Genomic DNA, 23,067 nt, shown 5'->3' with positions numbered 1-23,067 from the left:
CAAGATCTTAGGCTGGTTTGGTTCTTAATCAAAGGAAGTATTGTTTGGAAATCCTTTCAGAACTTGGTCTTACTGGTTGCAAGCCAGCCAAATTCTCATGCTAATGCTTCTGTTATATTGAATTATGATGAAGGAGATCTTCTAGAAGATGCCACTTCTTTTAGGAGACTTATTCGAAGACTCATTTACTTAATCGATACTCGACCAAACATTGCTTTTGTTGTTCAGCAAGTTAGTCAATTTATTTCTAAGCCCAGAACTCCTCACCTACAAGCTGCTTTAAGGATTTTGAGATGTTTAAAGGGATCTCCAGGCTTAGGCTTGTTCTATTCTGTTGATAATGACTTGAAGATCCAAGCCTTCTCTGATTTAGATTAGGCAACATGCCCAATTAGCAAAAAATCAGTCACTGATTATTGTATTTTTCTTGGCAAATCCTTGATCTCTTGAAAAGCTAAGAAACAAACCACAATTTCTAGGAGTTCTACTGAAGCTGAGTATAGAGCTCTTTCTTCTCTTGCTTGTGAATTACAGTGGCTGAAGTACCTTTGTGATGATCTTCATCTTCCTATTCCTGATCCTTTTTGCACTTTTTTGATAGCGAGTCTGCAATTCAGCTTGCCAAGAATCCCTCCTTTCATGAGAGAGCTAAGCATATTGAAGTAGATTGTCATTTGATATGTATCAAGATTCAAGAAGGCCTCATTCTATTGTCCCATGTTCCTTCTGAATGTCAACTAGCATATGTGTTCACTAAGGCCTTGTATCCTAATCCTTTCAAGCAAAATGTGTGCAAGTTGGGCCTTGTTAATATACATTGCCCACCTTGAGACGGGGTATTAGGATTAGACAAGTTCTACCAACTAATTTTGTTAACTTAGTTGTTAACTTTCTATTTTTGGTTAGTTTTATAGTTAGTTACAACTAACTCTAATTTAGCTTGTGTATATAGTTAATCTTGTAAGCATTCGGTTTGATGTATGAGAAGATCATTCCAGAAACTGAGTTTTTCCTCCAATTTCTATTAGAGTTTCTTTCACTCCTTGCAGGAATAATAACAATAACAATAGGAAGAATAATTATAATAACCACGTTGATCTTCATCACTCAACCCTATCAACATCACCTATTTTAGGTTAATTATGAACCTCCCCAAATCCATATAACCAGTGCCCCTCAAGTGCAAGCCCCTCCTAGAAAGATTGACATCCCTGCCTGAGGTGCGACAAAGTGACATTTGCATCCTCAAATTTTTCCTTTTAATTAATACTATACGTAAAGGTTCTCATGCTAGAAAATTGCATCAGCTTCCGATAGATGACCACTGCTGGAAAAAATATCAAAAGTATAAAAGGGAGGTTTTTAGGCATTAGGGAGGTAGATTTAATAAGTAGGGTATTTCTGAAAAAATAAACATTTAAAAAGGATGCATTCTCATTAATTTAGGAAGGTAAATTTAGCAATTGCCCATTTTATTTTAGCTCAACATTACCGGTCCATCGTTCGATAGAGTAGAAAATAATATAAAAAAATAAATTGAGGTAAAAATTTTGAATTAAAATAAAATATAAAAAATGTGAATCTCACGTCAATTTACTATTTATTTCTTCTTATTTTCACTCTATTTCTTTTAAAACAAACTAGACTTGCATAAAAAAACAAACAAATTGTGGACTATTAAGGTGAGCCCAATATCCTAAAATCGAAACCCAAGTCCAAATGCCCCAATAGCATTGGGGTTTTTTGAAAGGTTGTGCCTTGCGCTACCGGTTGAAACTCGAGCACACAGTTGAAGTCGAACACACACGCAGAGATGATGGAAGAGAATTCGCGTGGTTGGGACTCAGGAGGAATGGTGTTAGAAACCCTAAGAAAACGAGGTTGGTGTTTGGAAGATACGGACCGATTGAAGGCCATCATCGACATTCAATCCGCACTCGCTGATGACCGTTCCAGATTGGTAGATTCTGTTGAGTCAGAGCTCCTCAATTCCGACCTCAGATCCATCGCCGCCAAGTCCTTGCCCCAACCCTCTCTTCTTCGCAACGCTTCCACTTTCCTTCACGGCCCCAAAGTCCTTCAGGCAATTTTTTTTTCTTTTAATTTCTTTTTGTTATTTTGTTGTTGGGGGAATGCTAACGACATCATCTCTCTCTCTGACACTTTCTTTCTAATCATTCTTGCGTGATTGACTGAAATTTGTTGGAAATCATCAATTTTGGTGGCTCTTACTTCTTAAATGGGACCCACCAAGAGTGATTTCCCGAAAATTTCAGTCAATCACATAGCCAGTGTGGGAGTGTCGCTAGCATTCTTCTTTGATGCAATTCAGTTTCTGAGTAGTTTTATAAAATCGTCAATTTTGATGGGTCTCACTTCTAAAATGGGACTGCCAAAATTAGTGACTTTAGAAAATTTCAGTCAATCACATAAGGAGTGTCAGACAGAGTGTCGCTAGCATTCCTCTTTGATTCAATTCAGTTTCTGAGTAGTTTGATAAACGGGGTTAAACTTAAGGGTTGGTGTTGTGGCTTGTATTTATTTATTTGAAAAATTGAATGGAAGGATGATTGGGTTTTGTTGGTTTTAGCAGATAAGTTCAGTGAGGGACATATCTAAGAGCAGTGTGGATGAGTTTTTGAAAAACTCAGGTGATAGGAGAGTTCTCAGATTGTGTCTCACTGATGGTCACTACGAAATAACTGCTGTGGAATATTCTCACATTCCTTCTATACCCGACAATGTGGTTCCGGGTACTAAGGTAATCCCATTTTTACTATATGTATTGCTGCAACTGCGTCTACCTTTATGATTGTGACTTTGTGACTGAATGCATTACATAGGGTCTGTTTGTTTATTTCTAAGAGATTCTTATATTAGCGGAAGCTGTAGTCACGTCCCTTATGCATGTGGTTAGGGGTTCATTCCCCAAGTTCGTAGTGTTATATTCTGTCGATCATCGTAAATTTGTCTTGGTTAGTGATCAGGTTTACGGTTAATATATGTGGCATGCTGTTTGGAAAGAGGATCAAGGTCAGTCTCAAACTGAACCTAGACCTCTATTAGTGTATAGGAGGAGGAATAAAACTCAATAAGGGTCCTATTGAAGAGACTAGAGGTTGTGAAATGCTTTAGTGCTTAACCCACGCAGCTGATCTATATTTATATAGACTTAGGAAGTAAATACAATGTGAAATTTACAAGGATATTAATGAAATTCTAGTACTTATGTAAATGCATGTGAATTCCTAGATACATGAATATGTGACTAACTAGGTACATTAATAACTATTCTTTGTTGGAACAACTACCCATATAATGTGTGTAATTCCAACACTCCCCCTCAAGTTGGAGCATATAAGTCAACTGCTCCAAGCTTGAAATTTTTTTTTGAATTCTTGGTCCTCTTAGAGATTTTGTAAAGATGTCTGCTAGTTGATCATTAGAACTAACGAGTTTAGTAATAACTTCCTTAGAAAGGACTATCTCCCGGACAAAATGACAATCAATCTCAATATGTTTAGTTCTCTCATGGAATACTGGATTAGAAGCTATATGTAGGGCTGCCTGATTATCACAACATAACTTCATTTGTTGAGTATTTCCAAACTTCAATTCTTGAAGAAGTTGTTTAATCCAAATGAGATCACATGTGGCTACAACCATATAGCTCTATATTCGGCCTTTGCACTAGACCTTGCAACAACATTTTGCTTCTTACTCTTTCATGAGACAAGATTTCCTTTAATAGACACACAATATCCTGAAGTGGAACGCCTATCAATGGGTGATCCTGCCCAATCTGCATCGCAAAATCCAACTATTTGAGTGCTTCCTTTGTCTTCATAGAGTAGTCCTTGTCTTGGGGTCCTTTTAATGTATCTCAAAATTTGAATTACTGCATCCCAATGATCATTATGAGGAGATTGCATGAATTGACTCACCACTCCAACTGCAAAGGAAATATCTGGCCTTGTAATAGTGAGGTAGATAAGCTTCCCAACCAATCTCCGATATCTTTCAGGATCAGAATAAGGCTCCCCCTGATTAGGTAGCAATTTTTGATCCATGGGACTATCAATTGGTCTACCATCTGACATACCAGTTTCTTTAAGTATGTCTAACGCATACTTCCTTTGTGAGATGATAATCCCATCTTTTGACTGAGCAACTTCAATTCCAAGAAAATATTTAAGTTTTTTCAAATCCTTATTCTGAAAATGGCTAAATAAATGTTCCTTCAGTTGAGCAATTTTTCCTTGGTCATTTCCTGTGATGACTATATCATCTACATAGATCACCAAGTAAACACATCTACTCGATGAGGTATAACAGTAGAAAACTGAATGGTCTGCTTCACTTCGTTTCATCCCAAAAGCCTGAACAACTGAGCTGAATTTTTCAAACCAAGCTCTTGGGAATTGTTTGAGTCCATAAAGAGACCTCTGAAGTTTGCAAATCAAGCTAGATTCCCCCTGAGCAACAAATACCGATGGTTGCTCCATATAAATCTCCTCTTCTAATTCCCCATGTAGGAATGCATTTTTAATATCCAACTGATACAATGACCAATGACGGATGACAGCTATGGCAAGAAAGAGTCGAACAAAAGTAATTTTAGCCACAGGGGAGAAAGTATCTCCATAATCTAGGCCATAAATCTGGGTATAACCTTTGGCTACCAATCGAGCTTTGAGGCGATCAATCTGTCCATTGGCCCCAACTTTTATAGCATATACCCATCGACAACCAATAGGTTTCTTTCTTGGGGGAAGAGGAACCAGCTCCCGAGTACCATTATGCTCCAAAGCTTGCATTTTATCAATCAGGGCTTGTTGTCATCCTGGATGATCAAGTGCTTCACAAAGATTTTTAAGAAGAGAAACAGAAGATAAAGAGGAAACAAAAGAATGGTACGAAGAAGAGAGACAATGATAACTTAAGAAGTTATAAATAGGATAAGGATTATGTGTAGATCGAGTATCTTTCCTAAAAGCAATGGGCAAGTCAAGATTCTCTTCGGGTAGGTCCATGGTCGAGTTGTCTGCTGGAGTAGGACATGATTCAGCTGGTCTTTCATTACCTTTAAGTTCTGCGTCAGGAATTAGAGGACGATGTCGATATACGATGGGTGATCTTTGAGTCTGCTCAAGTGGAGGATTGTCAGGAATATCTATGGTAGAATCTACAGTTGACTTTGATTCTTGCAAAGAAGGCAATGGACCAATATAGGGAATAGGAAAAACTTCTTGAAGAGTATTGAACTCAATCATGGAGGGAGCCAAGTATAGTTTTTCTTCAAAAAATGTTACATTTGCAGAGATATAATAACAATTGTGAACAGGAGAGTAACATCGATAACCTTTTTGTAATCTAGAATATCCAAGGAAAACACATTTGATGGCTCAAGCAGCAAGCTTATCAAGACCTGGAGACAAGTTATGAACAAAACAGGTGCATCCAAAAATATGTGGATCAACATGAAACAACGGTTCTTTAGGAAACAAAATGGAATGTGGTATTTTATTTTTAATAGAGGAAGAAGGCATCCGATTTATCAAAAAACAGGCTGTCAAAACTGCATCACCCCAATGCCAGCCAGGTACATTGGCATGAAGTAATAATGTCCGAGCAATCTCAAAAAGATGCCTATTATTCCTTTCGGCAATGCCATTCTGTTGAGGAGTATGAGGACAAGAGGACTGATGGAGAATGTCATGCACTGACAAAAAAGAAGAAATAGTAGAAGAAAAGTATTCTTTCGCATTATCACTCATAGGGATCTTAATTGTCTTACCAAACTGAGTTTTAATTTCATTAACAAAAGAAGTGAGAATGGATAAAATTTCAAATCGTTCTTTCATTAAGAAAACCCAAGTACATCGAGAAAATTCATCAATGAAAGTAACGAAATATCTATAACTCAGACGAAACACGACTAGGACCCCATATATCAGAGTAAATAACCGAAAAAGGGAAATCAACACGACTTTCAACATGCCTAAAAGAAGAACGAACATGCTTTCCTAGTTGACATGACTCACAAAATAGGTCCTTTATTTTTTCAAGACTCGGAACCATTATTTTTAATTTAGATAAATGTGGGTGTCCCAAAAGTTCATGAAGGAGCTTTGGTGATGTGGCAGCACAACAAACTCAAGAAAGATTAGGCTTAAGGTAGTAAAGACCATGAGATTCATGTCATACCCCAATCGTTCGACCTGTACCACGTTCCTGTATGACAAAGGAGTTAGCATCAAATGTTACTGAACAATTACGAGAACGAGTAAGCTGACTAAGAGATATTATATTGAAAGGGCAACCAGGTATAAGCAAAACAAAGTTTAAAGACGAAGAAGAAGTGGGTGATACATGGCCGATTCCTGTTGTTGCAACTCTAGAACCATCGGCTAAAGTAATGAAATGGGGAATTTTAGGAGGAGAAAGGGATGAAAATAAAGAACTATTACCAGCAATGTGATCAGAAGCACCTAAATCAATTATCCATGGACTTTGATTATTATCAAATTGGGAAATGAAGGCAGTGGAGTTATGACCACTTATAGTAGATGATGTTTGAGATTCCTTGTCAGCTTTTAGCTGGAGATACTCTTGATAGTCAGCCTCCAAAAACTTTATCTCAGATGTTTTAGACTTTGAAATATTCACCGATTTTCCGGGGAATCCGTGAATAGAATAACAAGTGTCTTGTGTGTGGTCCACTCTCTTACAGTAAGAGCATTGAGGGCGACCTCCTCTTCCAGCTTATCCTCCTCGGTTTCCATGACCACCTCGTCCCCCTTGATTAGATACCATGGCAGAAGTTTCAATACTGTCAACTGGATTTCCTCATATTCTTTGTGAGGGGATTCGAAGGAGCCAGGTAATTAAATTCTCTAGAGAAGGAACTTCTTGGCCAGTTAAGACTTGGTCACAAATATGATCAAAATCTGGATGCATCTCACGTAGTACCAACACCATATATAGATTATCAAGTTTTGTCTTTATGTTTTCAAGTTTATCGGCTTCCAATGATAATTTTAACTCCTCCACTGTAGATTGGGCTTTTGAAACATAGGCAACCATGTCATGATCAGTTTGTTTAAGAGTGACCAATTTCTGAGCAGCATCATACAATTGTTGAATGTCATTAGCAAAAACACTTTGTGCCTTTTTCCAGAAAGAATAACAAGTTTTGAAGGCTCTGAAATTTGTCAATATAGTTGGCTCAACAGATTGCCACAAGAGAGCACAAAGCTGATAATCAAGTTTCTTCCATTGCTCGCGTTTGTCTTCTGAAATCTTTTCTGAGGATTGCTCTAGATGTTCATGATAACCTTGGCCAAGAAACCAAAGTTCAACAAAGGCTGACCATGCTAAATAATTTTTTCCATTCAATTTTTCTGAAGTGATTGTTGGTGCTCCAAAGATAGAGAAGGCAGGACCATCCGTTTTTTGAGAGTTTGAAGCCATTTCAGCACTTGTCAAAGAGTTGTCTAATTGAAGAACTGATCACCTAGGAAGGAAGAGGAGAGGCCAGCGATTTTTGGTGAGGGTGACCAAGGCGGCCTTGGATAGTGGGCAGGTCGGTGGAAGGGACTTTTGGATATTGAGGTTGCTGTTTGGACAAAGGGACAAAAACGAGACTTTAGGTTCTGCTGAGCAAATGCAGAAACCTTTAAAGAACAAACAAGGTGGCTCTAGATGCCATATTGAAGAGACTAGAGGTTGTGAAATGCTTGAGTGCTTAACCCACTCAGCTGATCTGTATTTATATAGACTTAGGGAGCAAATACAATGTGAAATTTACAAGAATATTAATAAAGTTCTAGTACCTATGTACATGCATGCGAATTCCTAGATACATGAATATGTGACTAACTAGGTACATTAATAACTATTCTTTGTTGGAACAACTACCCATTCAATGTGTGGAACCAACTACCCATACAATGTGTGTAATTCCAACAGGTCTAAAAGAACTGTTAAATCAGTTAATACTGTTAGAGGCAGTTAATTCAGTTAGGGAAGTTAGAAGGAGGATAAATAGATCCTCGAGAGATAGTTAGGTTAGGATCAGCATTGAGTTTAGTTTGTTAAACAAGGAAGTGTCGTTGTGTGAGAGAAGAGGGCTTCTCTGAGTTCCATTTGTAATTCTGCAGATCAATAAACCAGAAGAACATTCCTTCTGTTCTTCGACCCAAACACCTAACTCTCCCTATCTCTTTCTCTCTACTTAGCTAATACTGTTCATAGCAGAGAATTCCTAACACATGCTGATACCTCATTGATTACATGATTTATTGCTTTCCGATGTTATGTGTTTGTTCTATGAATCTGTACTTGTATGTGTGTATTCTTAATCAGTTTTTCCTTTTATGATATTGTTGTTGTGTTTCCATTGGACAGATTCGTTTGGAAAATAAAGTTGCGGTTCACAATGGTATTGTTTGCTTAAATCCTAAAGTATTGACTGTATTAGGAGGTGTTGTTCAATCGCTCTATGAAGAATGGGAGATGAACCAAAAATATTCAGGATTCTCCCGATCATCTTTAAGAAAGCTAGAGAATCGAGATACAGGTGGTCCTCCACAGTTTGTGAAGCTGCAGGTTGGATCTTCTTCAGGTCAAAAGGAACATTTTTTTGTCTTTCTTTCTCTTTTATTTTCCAGTGTGTAATGTGTGCTCTGCTTTTTTCTTAAACATTGGTTGTGATTCTGGTTTATCATTATTGCTCATAATCAAACAATTCTTATTATTAGCACAGAATTGGAATTGATATACAAGTACATCGTTATATTTGTTTATTATGTCTCCTCTTAACAAGGCTATTTCAGTTTTTACTTATTATTTGTGAGGACCACTTGATGTAGTAAATTACATTGACCTCCAATATTTAGAAAACTTACAAAAACAACCCTTCAAATTTTTAATATTACACCAATCACATTGTTAGTTTTTGTAATACAGATACCTCCTATTAAAATTTTTTCAGGCCATCTTATATGGAGAAAAAAAAAATTCAGACATGAACTAGTGAAATTTGCAGGTTTCATTGAAATAAACCATCAAGGGAAAACTATTGGGTAATTTGCAGGTTTCATTAATCTCAAGGGAAGTTAGTGAAATTTACTAGTCTTAATGATTGCTCGAATGAGTATGGATACCCTATTTGTGTTGTGACAACAGACCTTCAAACACTAAATGTATTGTTTGTTGTTCATTATTCGTAATAGTTTGCATGGAGTTGACAAAAACACTGATCTCAAATAGGTATTGCAGATTATAACTCTAGCAGAAGTCGTAAGCCAATTGCTGTGGTTGGTGAAGCTGAGATGAGACCAACAAGTACTGCAGATTATAACTCTAGTAGAAGTCGTAAGCCAATTGCTGTGGTTGGTGAAGCTGGGTTGAGACCACCTGATTTCCAGCAAGACCCTAATCAGAAAGCAGATGCAAATCTACAATCCAAACCACCTCAAGAAAGAGCTGAAGACAAGGCTAGTAGTAGTTCAGGCACAAGGCCAAAAGAAGGTGCTTCCTTTGTGTGATATTTTTCTTCCAAGTGCTTTTGGTATACATTTGATACATTTATCTTGAGGTGCATCGGAAATTGAGTCCACAACAGGAAATGTCAATCTGGAATTGATAATTGATATTCTTTTCATCTGTTATTTTTGTTGGTTGAAATGAAATTTGCTTGCCACATGCCAAGTTATAAAGGAGTGTCTATATATATAATAAACAAAGCTTAATCAAAACCCATACACAAATGCCCTGGAATTGGGACTCACTGGTTGGATGTTTTATTTGATGAGCAATGAGACTTTCTGCATCACTTTGGGAATAAACTGATCAATTAAGTTGCAGAAGCAATATAAAATAGGAATAAAATTCATGCCTTTTTCACCTAAATCCCGTTTTTATTAATTATTCGTTGCCCTTTCTCTCTGATGGTATTAATGTGATATTGATGTTTGACCCATTTACAGTTGTGGAATCTGTTCCTGTTCAAAATCAAGCAGCTGCCCAAAAGTTACTTCAGAAGTTAAATCACCCAAGTCAGAATGATCGACATCATAGGGGTTGGAAACATAGGGGCAAGGGGAAACAAGAAGATCCAGTTGTATTCACTCTGGAAGAATATGAAAACAGAAAGGCCCAGACAAAGCCTTCTATTAAAGACTGGGATCTAGATATCAGTCGTGATGAGCATCTTGCTAGACAGCTTCAAAATCAACTAGACCTTGAAGATTCTCGGGTGAGTAGCTTACTCTAGTCTTTGGATGTGTTTGGTTGAAGGAAAGTTTTTTATGCCCTGGAATCATGATGAATGACTAAAATTTGTTTGACTAGTTAATAAATATTTTGAAGAATATTTATATATGTTTCTTGGGAATCAAAGATTTTCACATTTAGTTTTAACAGAATTTTCCTCGAAACTTTAATTATTCATCACATTAAATTTTAGAGCATTAAAATTTGTTGCCAACCTGGGAAAGTTAGATTCTTACCTCTCATGGGAATAATTTTGTGACAAACAGGTAAACAAATTACCAGGAAACTGTGTTTTCTAAAACTGTTATTCTGTTTAAATAATAAACCAAACATGGGAAGCATACATTCCCAACTTCAGATTTCTGAGAAACTAAAATCTTCCCCTTTACCAAACTTCCTCTTAGTGATTTTTTTGAACTATTCTGTTTTGTTTTTCTTTCTTTTCATCATTGATTCTATCTTTGTAATAACTGGTCCAATATCTTATAATATCTTATATCTGAGTTGCTCAGGTAGGAAGGGGTACTTATGAAGACAAGGCACAAGATATTAGGATGAGTATGTTCGCATATGAAAGGGATTCTGACAGCAGCCATCAAATGGGGCAAGGAGGAAGGGGAAGGGGAAGGGGAAGAGGAAAGGGTAGAGGAAGGGGGAGAGGAAGACATGGTTAACTATCATGATTTTGGTTTCAAGTGTTTCTTGTGAAGATGAAAATCTTGGCTTCAGAATATGTTAAGAGTTCCTTGGGCAAAATCCAACGACAAGACAATCGATAGCATAGGGTTCAGTTTTCAAGGTGATCAACCTTTGTGCTTTCTTTGTTAAATGTATCATAAATTGGGTATTTATATTCTTTTCTTTCCATATAGATTGATCAGTGAACTTATCACCACATTTCTTATTTTGAATATACTGAAGCAGAGTTCGAGTGCTTATAAGCTATAGTTTGACTAGCCTCCCTGATATTCTCAACTCCAACCTTACCGAATCTCGTCATCCAATAATATACTTGCATTGTTTAGTGATAGGTCCATGGTGATTAGTGAAGAGAAATTTGTAACTTCTAAGAAATGGTGGATAGCGGATAGACCTTACGTATGACAAATCATGTTTGAATTAGTCGCAAGTATTTGGAGTTTTGAGATTTTAAATTGAATTTGGACACTACTCCCTTATTATAAAATGAGAAAATTGTTTCACCAAAACAAAATAGATAAGTAAATAAAAATACGGAGACGCTTAATTTGATAGGCTCGTACTGAATAAGTAATTGAACATTAGCCCGTATAGCTTTAAGAATTTCTTGATTCATGATTCATGATTCCTTGGGCGTTGCGTTCTTGGCATAATTCGTCGAAAACCAGCCAGTGTGAAAAAGGATGCCGCGCCAGAACAAAACCAAAATAAAAAGGTTGTGGACGAAGTTAGTTGCAATATTGACTTAGGCCTTGATTGCATTCTGCGAGATGCAGGAGTGTCTTGTATTTAATGTAGTTATATGCTCAAAATTTGAATTGAATGAGATTACTAATTATCAGTTGGAATAATGTTGAATCAGTTGATTCATGTACTTGATATAAGGGACGAAGCCAACAAAATATAGTTGGGGTTCAATCACAGAAAGAGTTAAAGAAAAATGACAAAAAGAAACAATTCTTTTCAAATGTAAATCAATAAAAGAAATGTACGAGAAAATACTTTAATAATAATTAAGTTTGGTAACATTTGTTAACATGGTTTATAAAAGCTAAAAGAAAAAACAAATATTAAGTTTTTATATGATATAAACAATCACTAGATTTAAATTGCTATAGTGTGATTAAGTTTTTGGCTCAAAATTAATCTTATAATCCAAAGTTTCACTGTAGTCAATTAATTTCAATACAACAATAAAAAAAGATAAAATTCTTAAAAAATATAGAAATAAGTGAGAAAAAGTTATTGAGAGACATGAATAAAAACATTTAGATAAATTTAATAACTTTTTGATTAAGATTTGTTTGATTGAAATATTATAAAATAATATTAGTGACAATTTATATTAAATACTATAAAATAATATATTATGATTATTTCATTGGACATTGGATCTAATACAATGACCGTAAATTATTTTGATCAATTTTAGGTCATACACGTGTAATTAAACATGACAAAGAGATTTGAAATTGGAATAAATCACATGCAATAAAATTTTATATTGTAATAGTTGACTAAGAAAAATAAAAAAAAAATAAATATAGAAAAGAATAATACTACCAAAATTTCAAGTGCCTTAATTTTTACAGCATCACTGCATCAACTCTTGTATGCAATTAAAAAAAAAACCCAAAGTATAGAATTAAGTTTGCACTTCTCAACTGACTCTAAAGTTATCACTTGGACAAAACTCGTGGTGAAATTTCAAAAAGGTTAATCTGAACGCACAGGACTAATTGGGTATATCAAGGTCCCAAATACTTTAACATTGTTGGAGTGCTTTTCAATTTATGTATCCAAATACAGTAACTTATGGAATTTTAAGCACTTATAACATGTGTTGATTAAGAATTTCAAGAATTCAAAAATCGGGAGGATGACTCAAGTGATTTGTAAGATATATTCAACCAGAATATAAAAAAAACTTAAATATATTTTTGATCCCTCGAATTAGGGATTTATCTTTTTTAATCTTTCAAATTAAAATTTACATTTTTAGTCCCTTTCTCCATATGCAATTAGTATATGAATATTTGATACGCAATTTGTAGTGGCTTTTGACCCCCAAATTTTGGTTTTATAATTTAAAGTTTAAAATATGTTTTCCAACGGTTTAAAACCGCCACTAATTGCAAAAATAAAAAAAAGAACCTTGTTCCAATAACTCCTCACGATGCAAATAAAACAGAAAATGAGCCTTGTTCCAATGTCAACATCGTGACGCCGTTCATCTAGATCTCTCCATCTTGATCTTGTAACAGGAACTGAAATCGTAATTACAATGCAGTCGGCGATTCCAAGAGGTTCTATGAGGGTTGTGTGGGCACAACTGAGCGTGAAATTTTTGAGGAACAAATAAGAGATGTGTTAGTTATGCAACGAGACTTTGCAACGAGATCCTAAAAAAATTGCAGCGCTTTCAAGAGCATCAGATGCTCAACGAAATGTCAATGAGAGAGGGACTCGTCAATGAACCAATATTTGTCATCCTTTGTTGGTTTGTGGGTGCTGATAAAGTGCATGAAGAATTCGATGAATTGTGTTGGGTGAAATTGGGATGAATTGTGTTAATAAAATTTAGAGTCCAAAAGTTTCCAAACATTGACCAATAACCCTTGTCATTTTTTCTTTAATGTTTATGAATTATGATACATGTACGTAAAAGATGAATCTCCTAAAATGTCGTGCCTTGATTTTTATATTTTGATAATTTTGTGCAAGTATAGGTGGGAGGCTGAGAGAGAACAAGTAAACAAAGCAAAGATGGAATTAAGAAGAAACTCAGGCTCATTGTATAAAAAATCAGGGAATTGGAAGATCCCAATTGATGTCTTCAGTTCCAAAAAACATGCCAAGAGTCTGAGTTTTGGGAAGCGGGGATGAGGAAAGGGATGATGGACAGGGATGATGGACATAGGTTTTTTTTATATTATTATTGTTAATTTGTGATGGTTTAAAACCGTCAAAAACCAACTTCAAAATTTAAATAAATAAAAAAAAAATCAAATCATGGGCAGTCAAAAGTTACTACAAATTACAAATTTAATATACCCTATTTGGAATAGGGATTTTATTTCTTCTTGCACCCAGAGCATATTTCGAGAAAATAAAAAATACGGATTGTCAATATGTATGATCAATTTGTATGGACCATACCGATTATTAAAAATATGTTTTACGAAATAATCTAAAAATAATAATTCATGTAGGTCTCGAATTTATGACTTTCATGATATTAACACAACACTTTAACCAATTAATCTAATAAATCAATTATATTAAAAAAATAATTAATGTCACTTAATATAACACTAAAATTTCTAATATATATTTAATACATATATAAGTTTACATAATAAATTTTATAATAATTAATTTTGATTTAATAATATATTTTCTTACATATATAAATTTTTGTTAAACCTATTATTTTTATTTAAAATTATACGTAAGGCTATACGTAATTTTCTGGGTAGGCTATACGCAAGGTATTTTTGGTTTTCTTGAAATATGTTAGGTGCAGGAAGAAAATCCCTTTGGCACATGTGCAGAAGGACTGAAAAATTAACTTTCATTTTGGGGATTAAAACAAGAATACTCCTATATTTGAGAAACTAAAAACATATTATAAAAAATTATTCAAAAGCACATGTTTTCATAAGTTGCTTATAAAGATCTGGATTGAAAAAGCTCCCCGAGAAATAAAAAAGAAAGTAACTAACTTTTACATAGAACCAGATGTTATGCAATAAATCCTCAATCATAGATGAAGTTACTTCGTGCTTATTATCTTATTAACAAAATTAAGAAGAAAGACAATATAGCTTGACACACTTTCAAGAACTCTGTGTAATTTACATACAAACTGCACATTCCAATACCATCTTTCCCATTAGTGTTATCAATTGTCATTTTCAATATAGATATGACAAATAGGTTACAATAAACCTGTTAACATCTCTCTCTTATAACATACCAGGGTACAAGGTAGAGGCTGCGAAATTAGAAACTTGATTATGATCGAACTTTAGCAAGCCGGGCCCTTATTTCTTCCATTTCTTCTTCATCATCAACACCCTCAGCTATAGCATCTTCCTGCAAATAATATTGAATTCCATAATTGGTGTTAAGTGTGAGGCAAGACAGAGCCTTGTTTATAAGGAAAATGGACTAATTGCGCGAACCTCTGCGCCAACACTTTGAGCAGGTAGCTTCACCCTCTCTTTCCTCACAGCTTCAGGAAGTTGAGCAGCTGTCTCACCAGCTATTGCGGTCAAGACTTTATCAACTTCTTCTTCTATCTCATCTTCTATGTCCTCAGAATCTAGCGCTGAGTCGACGGCATCGTTTACTATCTCCTCGATAACTCCTGCCTGAACGAGACAAACATTCCCCATAACTACCAATGTAACTATCTTCACTAAACACATGTATGTAACTATCTTCACTAAACACAGGGAAGGGAGAAAAGATTGAAAAGTGGTATTTTTCTTCGGCATTAAAAGGATTGCAGGCATACCTTTGTCATTTCTTTGCTGAACTCTTGCATTGTCACCGCCATTTCAGGAGCCTTCATGAGATTATTGACAAGCTTCATAACCTCAGCACTCTTTGATAGATGTCCCACAGTACGAGCAATTGCTGCAAAAACAACCAAAGTCATTAATTTATGTAAAATGCGAGAAAATATAGAGTTAATAGACTAAAACCATGTTACACAGCGGATTCTTGTTTATATAGACAAGTAGTATTGATTACACATAATTAGAAGATATTCAATTTCTCTATATCAGATATCAAATCCTATCACATCATTATACATTAAATTCCTGATTCTCAACACTCCCCTCAATCTAAAGCTTTGTTACAAGAAAATTTATTCCCAACTAATAAATAAAAACATAAAATTGAGTTCCACCAAAAAACAATGTTTGAAAGACAACTCAGGGATGTTGGCGAAGTTGGAGAATATTGCTAGAAAGATAACATTGCCAAAGAGCTGGAATAACCATCAGCCTAAGAAATTTATGGCAAGCAAGTTCCAGCCTACTTAAGAACCACATTTGGATGCTTCAAACCAACATTTTGAAGACAACTCAGGGATCTTGGTGAAATCGGGGAATATTGCTAGGTAGAGAGAGCTGGAACACCCATCAGCTTAAGTAAATCCAAAGCAAATTCCGATCTTCTTAAAACCAAGATTTGGAAGCTTCAAATGAAGTGTGGAGACCCAATTATTCAAACTGAAGAGATGAAATCATCATAAAGTGACAGTGAAGCGAGATAAGTCACTGAGATATACGCTGGAAAAGGACAGCGACAGAATAGGCGACCAAAAAGTTCTTCGTTGGAAAATGAGCAGTGAGATAAAGGCTGTGCCCAGAAAACACGCTGAAAAGAGACGGCGGTAGGATAGGCGACTGGAAACTTCTTCGCAACAATGCAAAACACGTAAAAAATGGACTGCACAGTACCCAAAATCGCAAACCAAACAGTACTTAAAGAAGAAGGGTAAACAGAACCAAGTTCCAATGGTGTGTCCGCAAGGATGCTTTGTTTGAGGCAAAATTCTCAGGTTATGCTCACACGAGAGGGGCAACTCCTGCAGTAGAAGTGCAGCCCAAGACAATGCGCCACGTGCCAAAGAAGCGCAGCCCATGAAGGAGTGTCGCAAGCCCGATCGAGATGCTGTAGCCACCATCGTGTAGATTGGTGGACGACGATGCTGGTGGTGGGGTCACCTGTCGGAAAGGTTGCCGGAGCTCCGGTGAAGGACGGAAGCTGCGGCCGGAAAAGGGGCAGCAAGCAGAAAGGTCAACTGGAATGCGGAAAAAGGCCGTTGGAAGAAGGGCGGCAAGTGGAGAGCTCCACCGAAATCCGGAAAAAGGCTGTCGGAAAAGTGACAGCAGCCAGAAAAGTCACTGGATAAGGAGAAAGGGTCATCGGAAAGCGCCAGAATAAGTGCAACGACCAGAAAGGTCCACCGGAAACAAGAAAAAGACTGATAGGAGAAAGGTAGCGAGCAAAAGGGATCACCGATGAGGATGGTTTTTCCTTATTCCCTCAACCTAACTCTAGATACCATGTAAAATGAAAGAAAATATAGAGGGATAAGAGACTGAAACCATTTTTTTTTATCAGCAAGAGACTGAAACCATGTGTCAGAGTACCCAGCGGATGCTTGTTTATATAGACAGGTGGTATTAATTACACATAATTAGAGGATATTCAGTTTCCTCTAAATTAGATATCATATCCTATCACATCATTATACATTAAATTCCTGATTCTCAACAATTTCCAAAAAAACCAAATTCTAAAAACACAATCTGACACGATGACTAATTGCAAAAGCGTTCACAGCTAAAAAAACCTTGTTAATTTAAATACTGTATTTAACATTTGTAATAAACAAATACAGTGAGAATATTACACACATGATTTGCCACATTCGCATCAAGCCAAATAAAAAGTACTAAAGCAAGGAAAGCTGAACAAGACAATATACAAATCCGACTCTAACCCTCAACAAGCCTTCCCTCTGTCTTAGTTTTAAAGGCCCCACTCAGCTTACAAATTAGACAGAACAATTTGATATTTCCTCCCCATAGTATACCATAAAGATTTGCCACAAAGGGGGTATGAGTTACAGTGAAGCTTTATTCTTTTATCATTTAGTTTTGATTTTCATATGAATTTAATTTTATGGATTTTATTTAGTTACTTAAGAAGAATAAAATGTAAGGTAGTTGTAGATTTTGAGTCCTATCAACATTATATGAAAGAAACTCCCTGAATATTTACTTGTGACTAAAGTTCAGTTATGCCTGAAAAATGGCATCTTATATGTAAAACAATATACAACAAATTTTTTTCTTGTCATATGTCACTTCAATGTCTTTCTAAGTTTCCTTAAGTTTAAATGATTTATAAAAAGACATGTTTTAAAATAACATTACGATGTCATTGATTCATATACTCATATGGACAGAGGGAGTGAAACACATAAAATGTGAGATCATAATGCAGATTGTAAGATCTTCAAATAAATTAAATTCATATGCATATAACAATAACCTTAAAATTACAACTAACATTTGATTAAACTTGACAAATGAGAAAGACAACTGACAAGTTTGAATTCATAATCAAATATAGATAAATTTTGGTAACAACTAAAACACTAAGAATGCAGAAGTCAGGCAAATTAAAACAAAGTGCAAAAGTAGTCAAACAACACAGCACTTGGACAAGTCAGGTGGGTGTTTCTTTTTTAGACAGAAAATAGGCTTTTTCCTGTGCATGCTCATCTGAGTTCACCAATTCTATGCCCAACATTGTGCATTCCCACTGACCAATCATACCAAAACGCATTTTTCATATGGATTGGAATCAGAGGGAACATCATGGAATGACACGCAAGGTAGTAAAAAATTGAGATCCAACCTAAGATCAGGAAGAGGGGGTGAAAAACCATAAATCGTGGAAATGTAACATAAATCATAATATCCTACCTAAAATGCAAATTTATATCCTACCTAAAATGCAAATTTATATATGTGCATTAAAACAAATGCATAAGGCAAACAACATTAAAATCATTACTAAATTTAAGTATACTGAAAGAGCATAAAACTTATAAGTCACAATTTAACAATTCCAAATATAAAAGACATAAGTTCTTTAACAACAGATAAAACTCAACACAATACCCAAAAGAAGTCAAACCCAAGGTCCCAAGCAAAAGCAGAATTTTGACCGGAAGCAAACAAACAAAAACAAGAGAAGGAAGAACAGAGATCAGTAGTTGTATCAAACCCCAGAAAACCCAGAAGGAAACAAAACCAAACAGAGAAATAAATAAACCCCAAGAAGTGGAAACCAGAATATGTTGTGAACATAAGAGCAGAAAATTAAAGAGGCTAGCCAAATGAAAAAGTATGAAAGGCTCTGTGGTTTAACGGAACATGTCTTCAACAAATACCGTTCAGTTTCTGCAAACTTAGTAAGATTGAATCATTCAATTTCAAAGATTTCATGAGTACCTCACTGATCACACAAAACCGTGTCAGATTTGGCCAGAAAAAAATGTAAAATCATACAATCTTATGAGTAAGAAATAAGAATGATTGGAATCTTAAGATTTTGATAGTTTTGGAATCTTACGATTCACGATTTGAATCCTGCAATTCGATACAATTTAGCTACCTAATGATTTGTATCATAAGATGAGTCTTAAGTGGCCTCAGATCTTACAATACATGACTGAATCAATATAATATTGTATCATTGATACGAATCACATGATTCTCAATTCTTTATTTTTTTTTCTTTTTTACTTTTATTTCACCAATTCTCATGAAAGAAATTGAAAATTCATATAAGCTTAAATTGTTAAATGAAAAGAAATTGAAGGAGCACCACTCAACTTATGCTACTTTATTTGTCACTCACTCTTTCAATGCATGTACTCTGTTTTGCTACTTCATTGCTTTGTTTTCATTATTCTAAAATAGAGGTTTAAACTCATGTATAACTAATGTAGTAATTTAGTTTCATAAGGCTTAAGGTGAAGTTTATCCATTTTTAGTTTAAAAGTATTACATTGAACACTAAATATCATCTATATGATATATTTAAAGTTATTTTTTATCGTCTTTAAATTTTCCAATTCAATACAAATTATGATTCACTATTCAAAATCATGAATCACCAAGTTAATTTTTGAATAGTGAATCATAATTTGTATTGAATTGGAAAATTTAAAGACAATAAAAAATAACCTTAATTTTGACTTCCAAGAAGGTTGTTCTAAATGAATCACAAGACAGAACTTCAAACTCATCTATATGTTGCACACTAGATTAACCTCTTAATCATTCTATCCCCTCTACCCAAAAAACTAAAGACAGAAGCAGCCAATAGTCAGGCGATCATTTTCCTAACGACCAAAAATCTAATCATCAACAAATTCAATTATGTTGACAAATTTACTAATACCATTCAGTTAACAAGATGGGTTAAAGAAAATTAAAGTTATTCAGTTAAAGATGAATTATCAAAAGGTTAAATTATTTAGTAGGTCTCTGTACTTTTTTGTGAAATTTCAAATAGGTCCCTAAACTATCTTTTTTGAATTTAGACCCTAAATTGAAAAAGTAGGTCCCTAAGGTTACTTTTTGGCAACTTAAAACCACCACAAAATGACCATTTGTGGTGGTTTTAGATTATAGGGACTAAAAAGGTTTACATAATAAGGGACCGAATTAAAAAATTTAACAGTTTAGGGACTTATTTATAAATTTGCTTTGCAAATAGTTCAGGGAGCTACTAAGTAATTTAACCTTATCAAGAACCTGGTATTAAACACAAGTAACTAACTTAGACAATCCTTATTTGCTATAAGGAAAAATTAAGTTAAGGCTAATAAAACATGAAAAAACCTACCAACACTCTCTCCAAGGTGCATTGATATTGAATTCATTTGTGCTTTGTTTTCATAAAGGCGGTTCACAGTTTGCCTAGATCTCACAAGTTCCTTGGCAAGTGCCTGCAAATTGCACAAATATCACAATAAGGAGAAATGTTTCTCAAAATACTGACCTTATCCTTTGAACCTTTAAATCTTAACAGATAACAAATCACCGCCTAAAAGGTCATAAACTAGCACAAACCAAAAATAGCTTCATTATTAGTTTATTGAATAATGTGACTAGTCCTAACAAGCCCACTTACAGCAAAATATCACATAAAAAGGCAAATAATATCTTACACACCTACATGCAACAAACGAGACGAAAAATGTATTTCATACACATGAAGATGCCATTAAATCTTCCTGGCATTTAGGACCAACTCTACTCACAACTCAGGTATTCAACAAACACATTTTAGATGGTGATCACCATGTCACACATTTCACAATCCCTCAAATTCAGTCAAATCATGACACTACCCAAAGAAATAAAAAATTAAAAAATATCACTTGCACTAAAAATAGTATATCCATAGCAAATAAACAAATTACAATTCACAAACAAAAAATAAAAAAGCAAATAAGCAAACCTTTGCAGAGCCCATGTCATTCCTCTTTGCAGCTTCTCTAATAGCCTTCTGCACATTTTTTTCTTCTCTCTGTATATCTAATAGAAACCCATAAACACAAAATCAAGCATAACCAAAACTAAATACAAAAAAGGGGAATTAATTAGGGTTTTGAGAGAGGAGTACCGCGAATTTGGCGCTCAATGTTGCGACACTCTTGGCGAAGCCTGCGCTGCCAATCCCTCAATAGTTGCTGCGGATTTGGCTTCGGCTTCAGAATGTTCATCACCTTCTCCATTTCCGATGCCCGAAGCCGAAAATTGATTTTTCGAGGGATAGGAAAGAATGAATGTTGCCCACAAAAACAATTGCTTCAAAATTTGATCTTTTTGGCAAAATCTATAATTATTACCAGGATTATCAATTTCTTAGACAATAACAGGCAGAACACATAATGCAAACAAAGATAATTAACCTTCAGACTCATTCAGAAGCAAAGTTAGGGATTTAGTTCGCAAAAAATTTGTTCAAAATACCAAGAGCAAAATTAACGGCTAAAGTAGCAATTTCAATAATCAAATGAAGGGGTGGTCCTAATAATAGATTAGTTAATTGTAGAAACATAACAGATTCAATCAATTCACGAATTACAATCTCAGACCTATTAACATCCTTCAATTTCATTCCCCAAAACCCCAAGTTCAATATCAAGAGTAATCTCAATTCCTAAACCCCAAATCATATTTGAGCACCACAACAAGGAAAAGCATCTTATAATAAAAACAATTAGGGACTTACCTAGTGTGCTAATAGGGACGATGTAGTGAGGAAGACGGCGTCCCGATTCTGAGATGCAGCAGTGGAGGTGAGGCGCGATGCGATTAGCTTCGTGTCAAATGCGTTTTATGAACCATTTGTTCATGTTGAAATTTAACAAATTCTTTTTGTTACAAAATTAATAATTATTTTCTTTTTAAATATTAAACATGTTGGATGCCCATAAACAATTGTAATACTCGAACACGGCAAAACTCCATACTTGGTTAGTCTACTTGGAATCCATATATGAGGTGAGTTTGTTTAAATTTAAAAAAAAAATTAATTTTTTTTTTAATAAGTAAATAAGATTTGTTTCTTGAAATAAACAGAAAATATTTATTTATAATAAAAACAATTTAGATAATCACATCAGAAAAACATAAAAATATTTATTTATTAAAATAAACACTTTTTGAAAAAATAAAGCTTAAACAAAGTCTCATAATTAAGGTAAGAGAAAAAATCTATCTTTTACTAGAAAATAAAAAATATTCCCTAAAATTGAAAGTTATTTGTTATCAGAAGAAGAATGATAAGATAAAATTATACATTTTCTTATTTACATAATCTTAGATGGAAAATTGAAATCTTATCCTCCAATTTCATCTCTATAAAAAGGGATCATCAAGGTTTAGGTAAATCAACTATAATTCAATCTACTTTATGATATTTGTGTACCTTTGTGCCTCTAAATTGAGCATCAGAGTGTCTTCGTAAGTACATTCTATTACCGTTTGTGGAGGAACAATGTCGTGAGAATGTTCTTCCAAATCTGATAAGAACATGGCACCCACCGTGGAGTCAAAGGAAAACTTCTCCTTTGATCACTACATCATCAATGGTTGCAAACAACAACAACACTAACACTGCCAACCAAGGTAAACAACCACAGGGACATGCATCCACCATGCTTGAGACACTTGCCATGTGAGCCTCTAAAAAGAGGAACCCAACTAATGTGGTGAATATCCCACATCAAGAGCTCGACAATCATGTTGTAATTGTCGCCCTACAAAGGAAGATGAATATGCTAAAGCAAAAAAGTGCCTAAGAGATGGAGAACCTTCGAAAGGAGAATGCCACCTTCAAGGAGCAGTACCTAAAGCTTCAGGAAGACCAAAACGCAAATTTGGTCTCAACCACTGCAACTCATCATACCCACTAGGCGAAGACTGATAAGGCTGACACGATGTGGCGAGAAGGAACTCTCTCCATCACGCAACT

The 23,067-nt window shown here is 35.0% G+C and overlaps 2 protein-coding genes across 4 annotated transcripts; one reads left to right on the top strand and one right to left on the bottom strand.

The window, feature by feature from the left end:
* The first annotated feature begins 1,591 nt into the window (after positions 1-1,591).
* On the top strand, positions 1,592-11,223 carry LOC100782461 (tudor domain-containing protein 3). 2 transcript variants are annotated; one of them, XM_006581997.4, is made up of 6 exons: positions 1,592-2,083; positions 2,594-2,761; positions 8,410-8,626; positions 9,283-9,534; positions 9,993-10,261; positions 10,791-11,223. In XM_006581997.4, exons 1-6 carry the CDS (start codon positions 1,814-1,816, stop codon positions 10,950-10,952), a joined length of 1,338 nt encoding a protein of 445 aa, XP_006582060.1. In that variant the 5' UTR covers positions 1,592-1,813; the 3' UTR covers positions 10,953-11,223. The 2 variants fall into 2 exon arrangements, with proteins under 2 accessions (XP_006582060.1, XP_014632115.1); XM_014776629.3 differs by having other exon boundaries at positions 9,274-9,534.
* A 3,610-nt stretch (positions 11,224-14,833) lies between these two features.
* LOC100781929 (vacuolar protein sorting-associated protein 24 homolog 1) lies at positions 14,834-22,078 on the bottom strand. Of its 2 annotated transcripts, none has more exons than XM_003527090.5 (7): positions 21,823-22,078; positions 21,211-21,423; positions 21,046-21,122; positions 20,428-20,530; positions 15,500-15,621; positions 15,165-15,353; positions 14,834-15,075 (listed from the first exon to the last, which is right to left on the bottom strand). In XM_003527090.5, the coding sequence occupies exons 2-7, from the start codon at positions 21,320-21,322 to the stop codon at positions 14,995-14,997; spliced, it is 684 nt and encodes a 227-aa protein (XP_003527138.1). In that variant the 5' UTR covers positions 21,323-21,423; positions 21,823-22,078; the 3' UTR covers positions 14,834-14,994. The 2 variants fall into 2 exon arrangements, with proteins under 2 accessions (XP_003527138.1, XP_006582059.1); XM_006581996.4 differs by having other exon boundaries at positions 21,211-21,313; positions 21,823-22,008.
* Positions 22,079-23,067: the final 989 nt, after the last annotated feature.

Source organism: Glycine max, chromosome 6, assembly GCF_000004515.6.
Source record: "Glycine max cultivar Williams 82 chromosome 6, Glycine_max_v4.0, whole genome shotgun sequence".
In the NCBI taxonomy this organism is placed as follows: Eukaryota; Viridiplantae; Streptophyta; class Magnoliopsida; order Fabales; family Fabaceae; genus Glycine; species Glycine max.
This window is presented reverse-complemented; position numbering and strand designations above follow the sequence as displayed.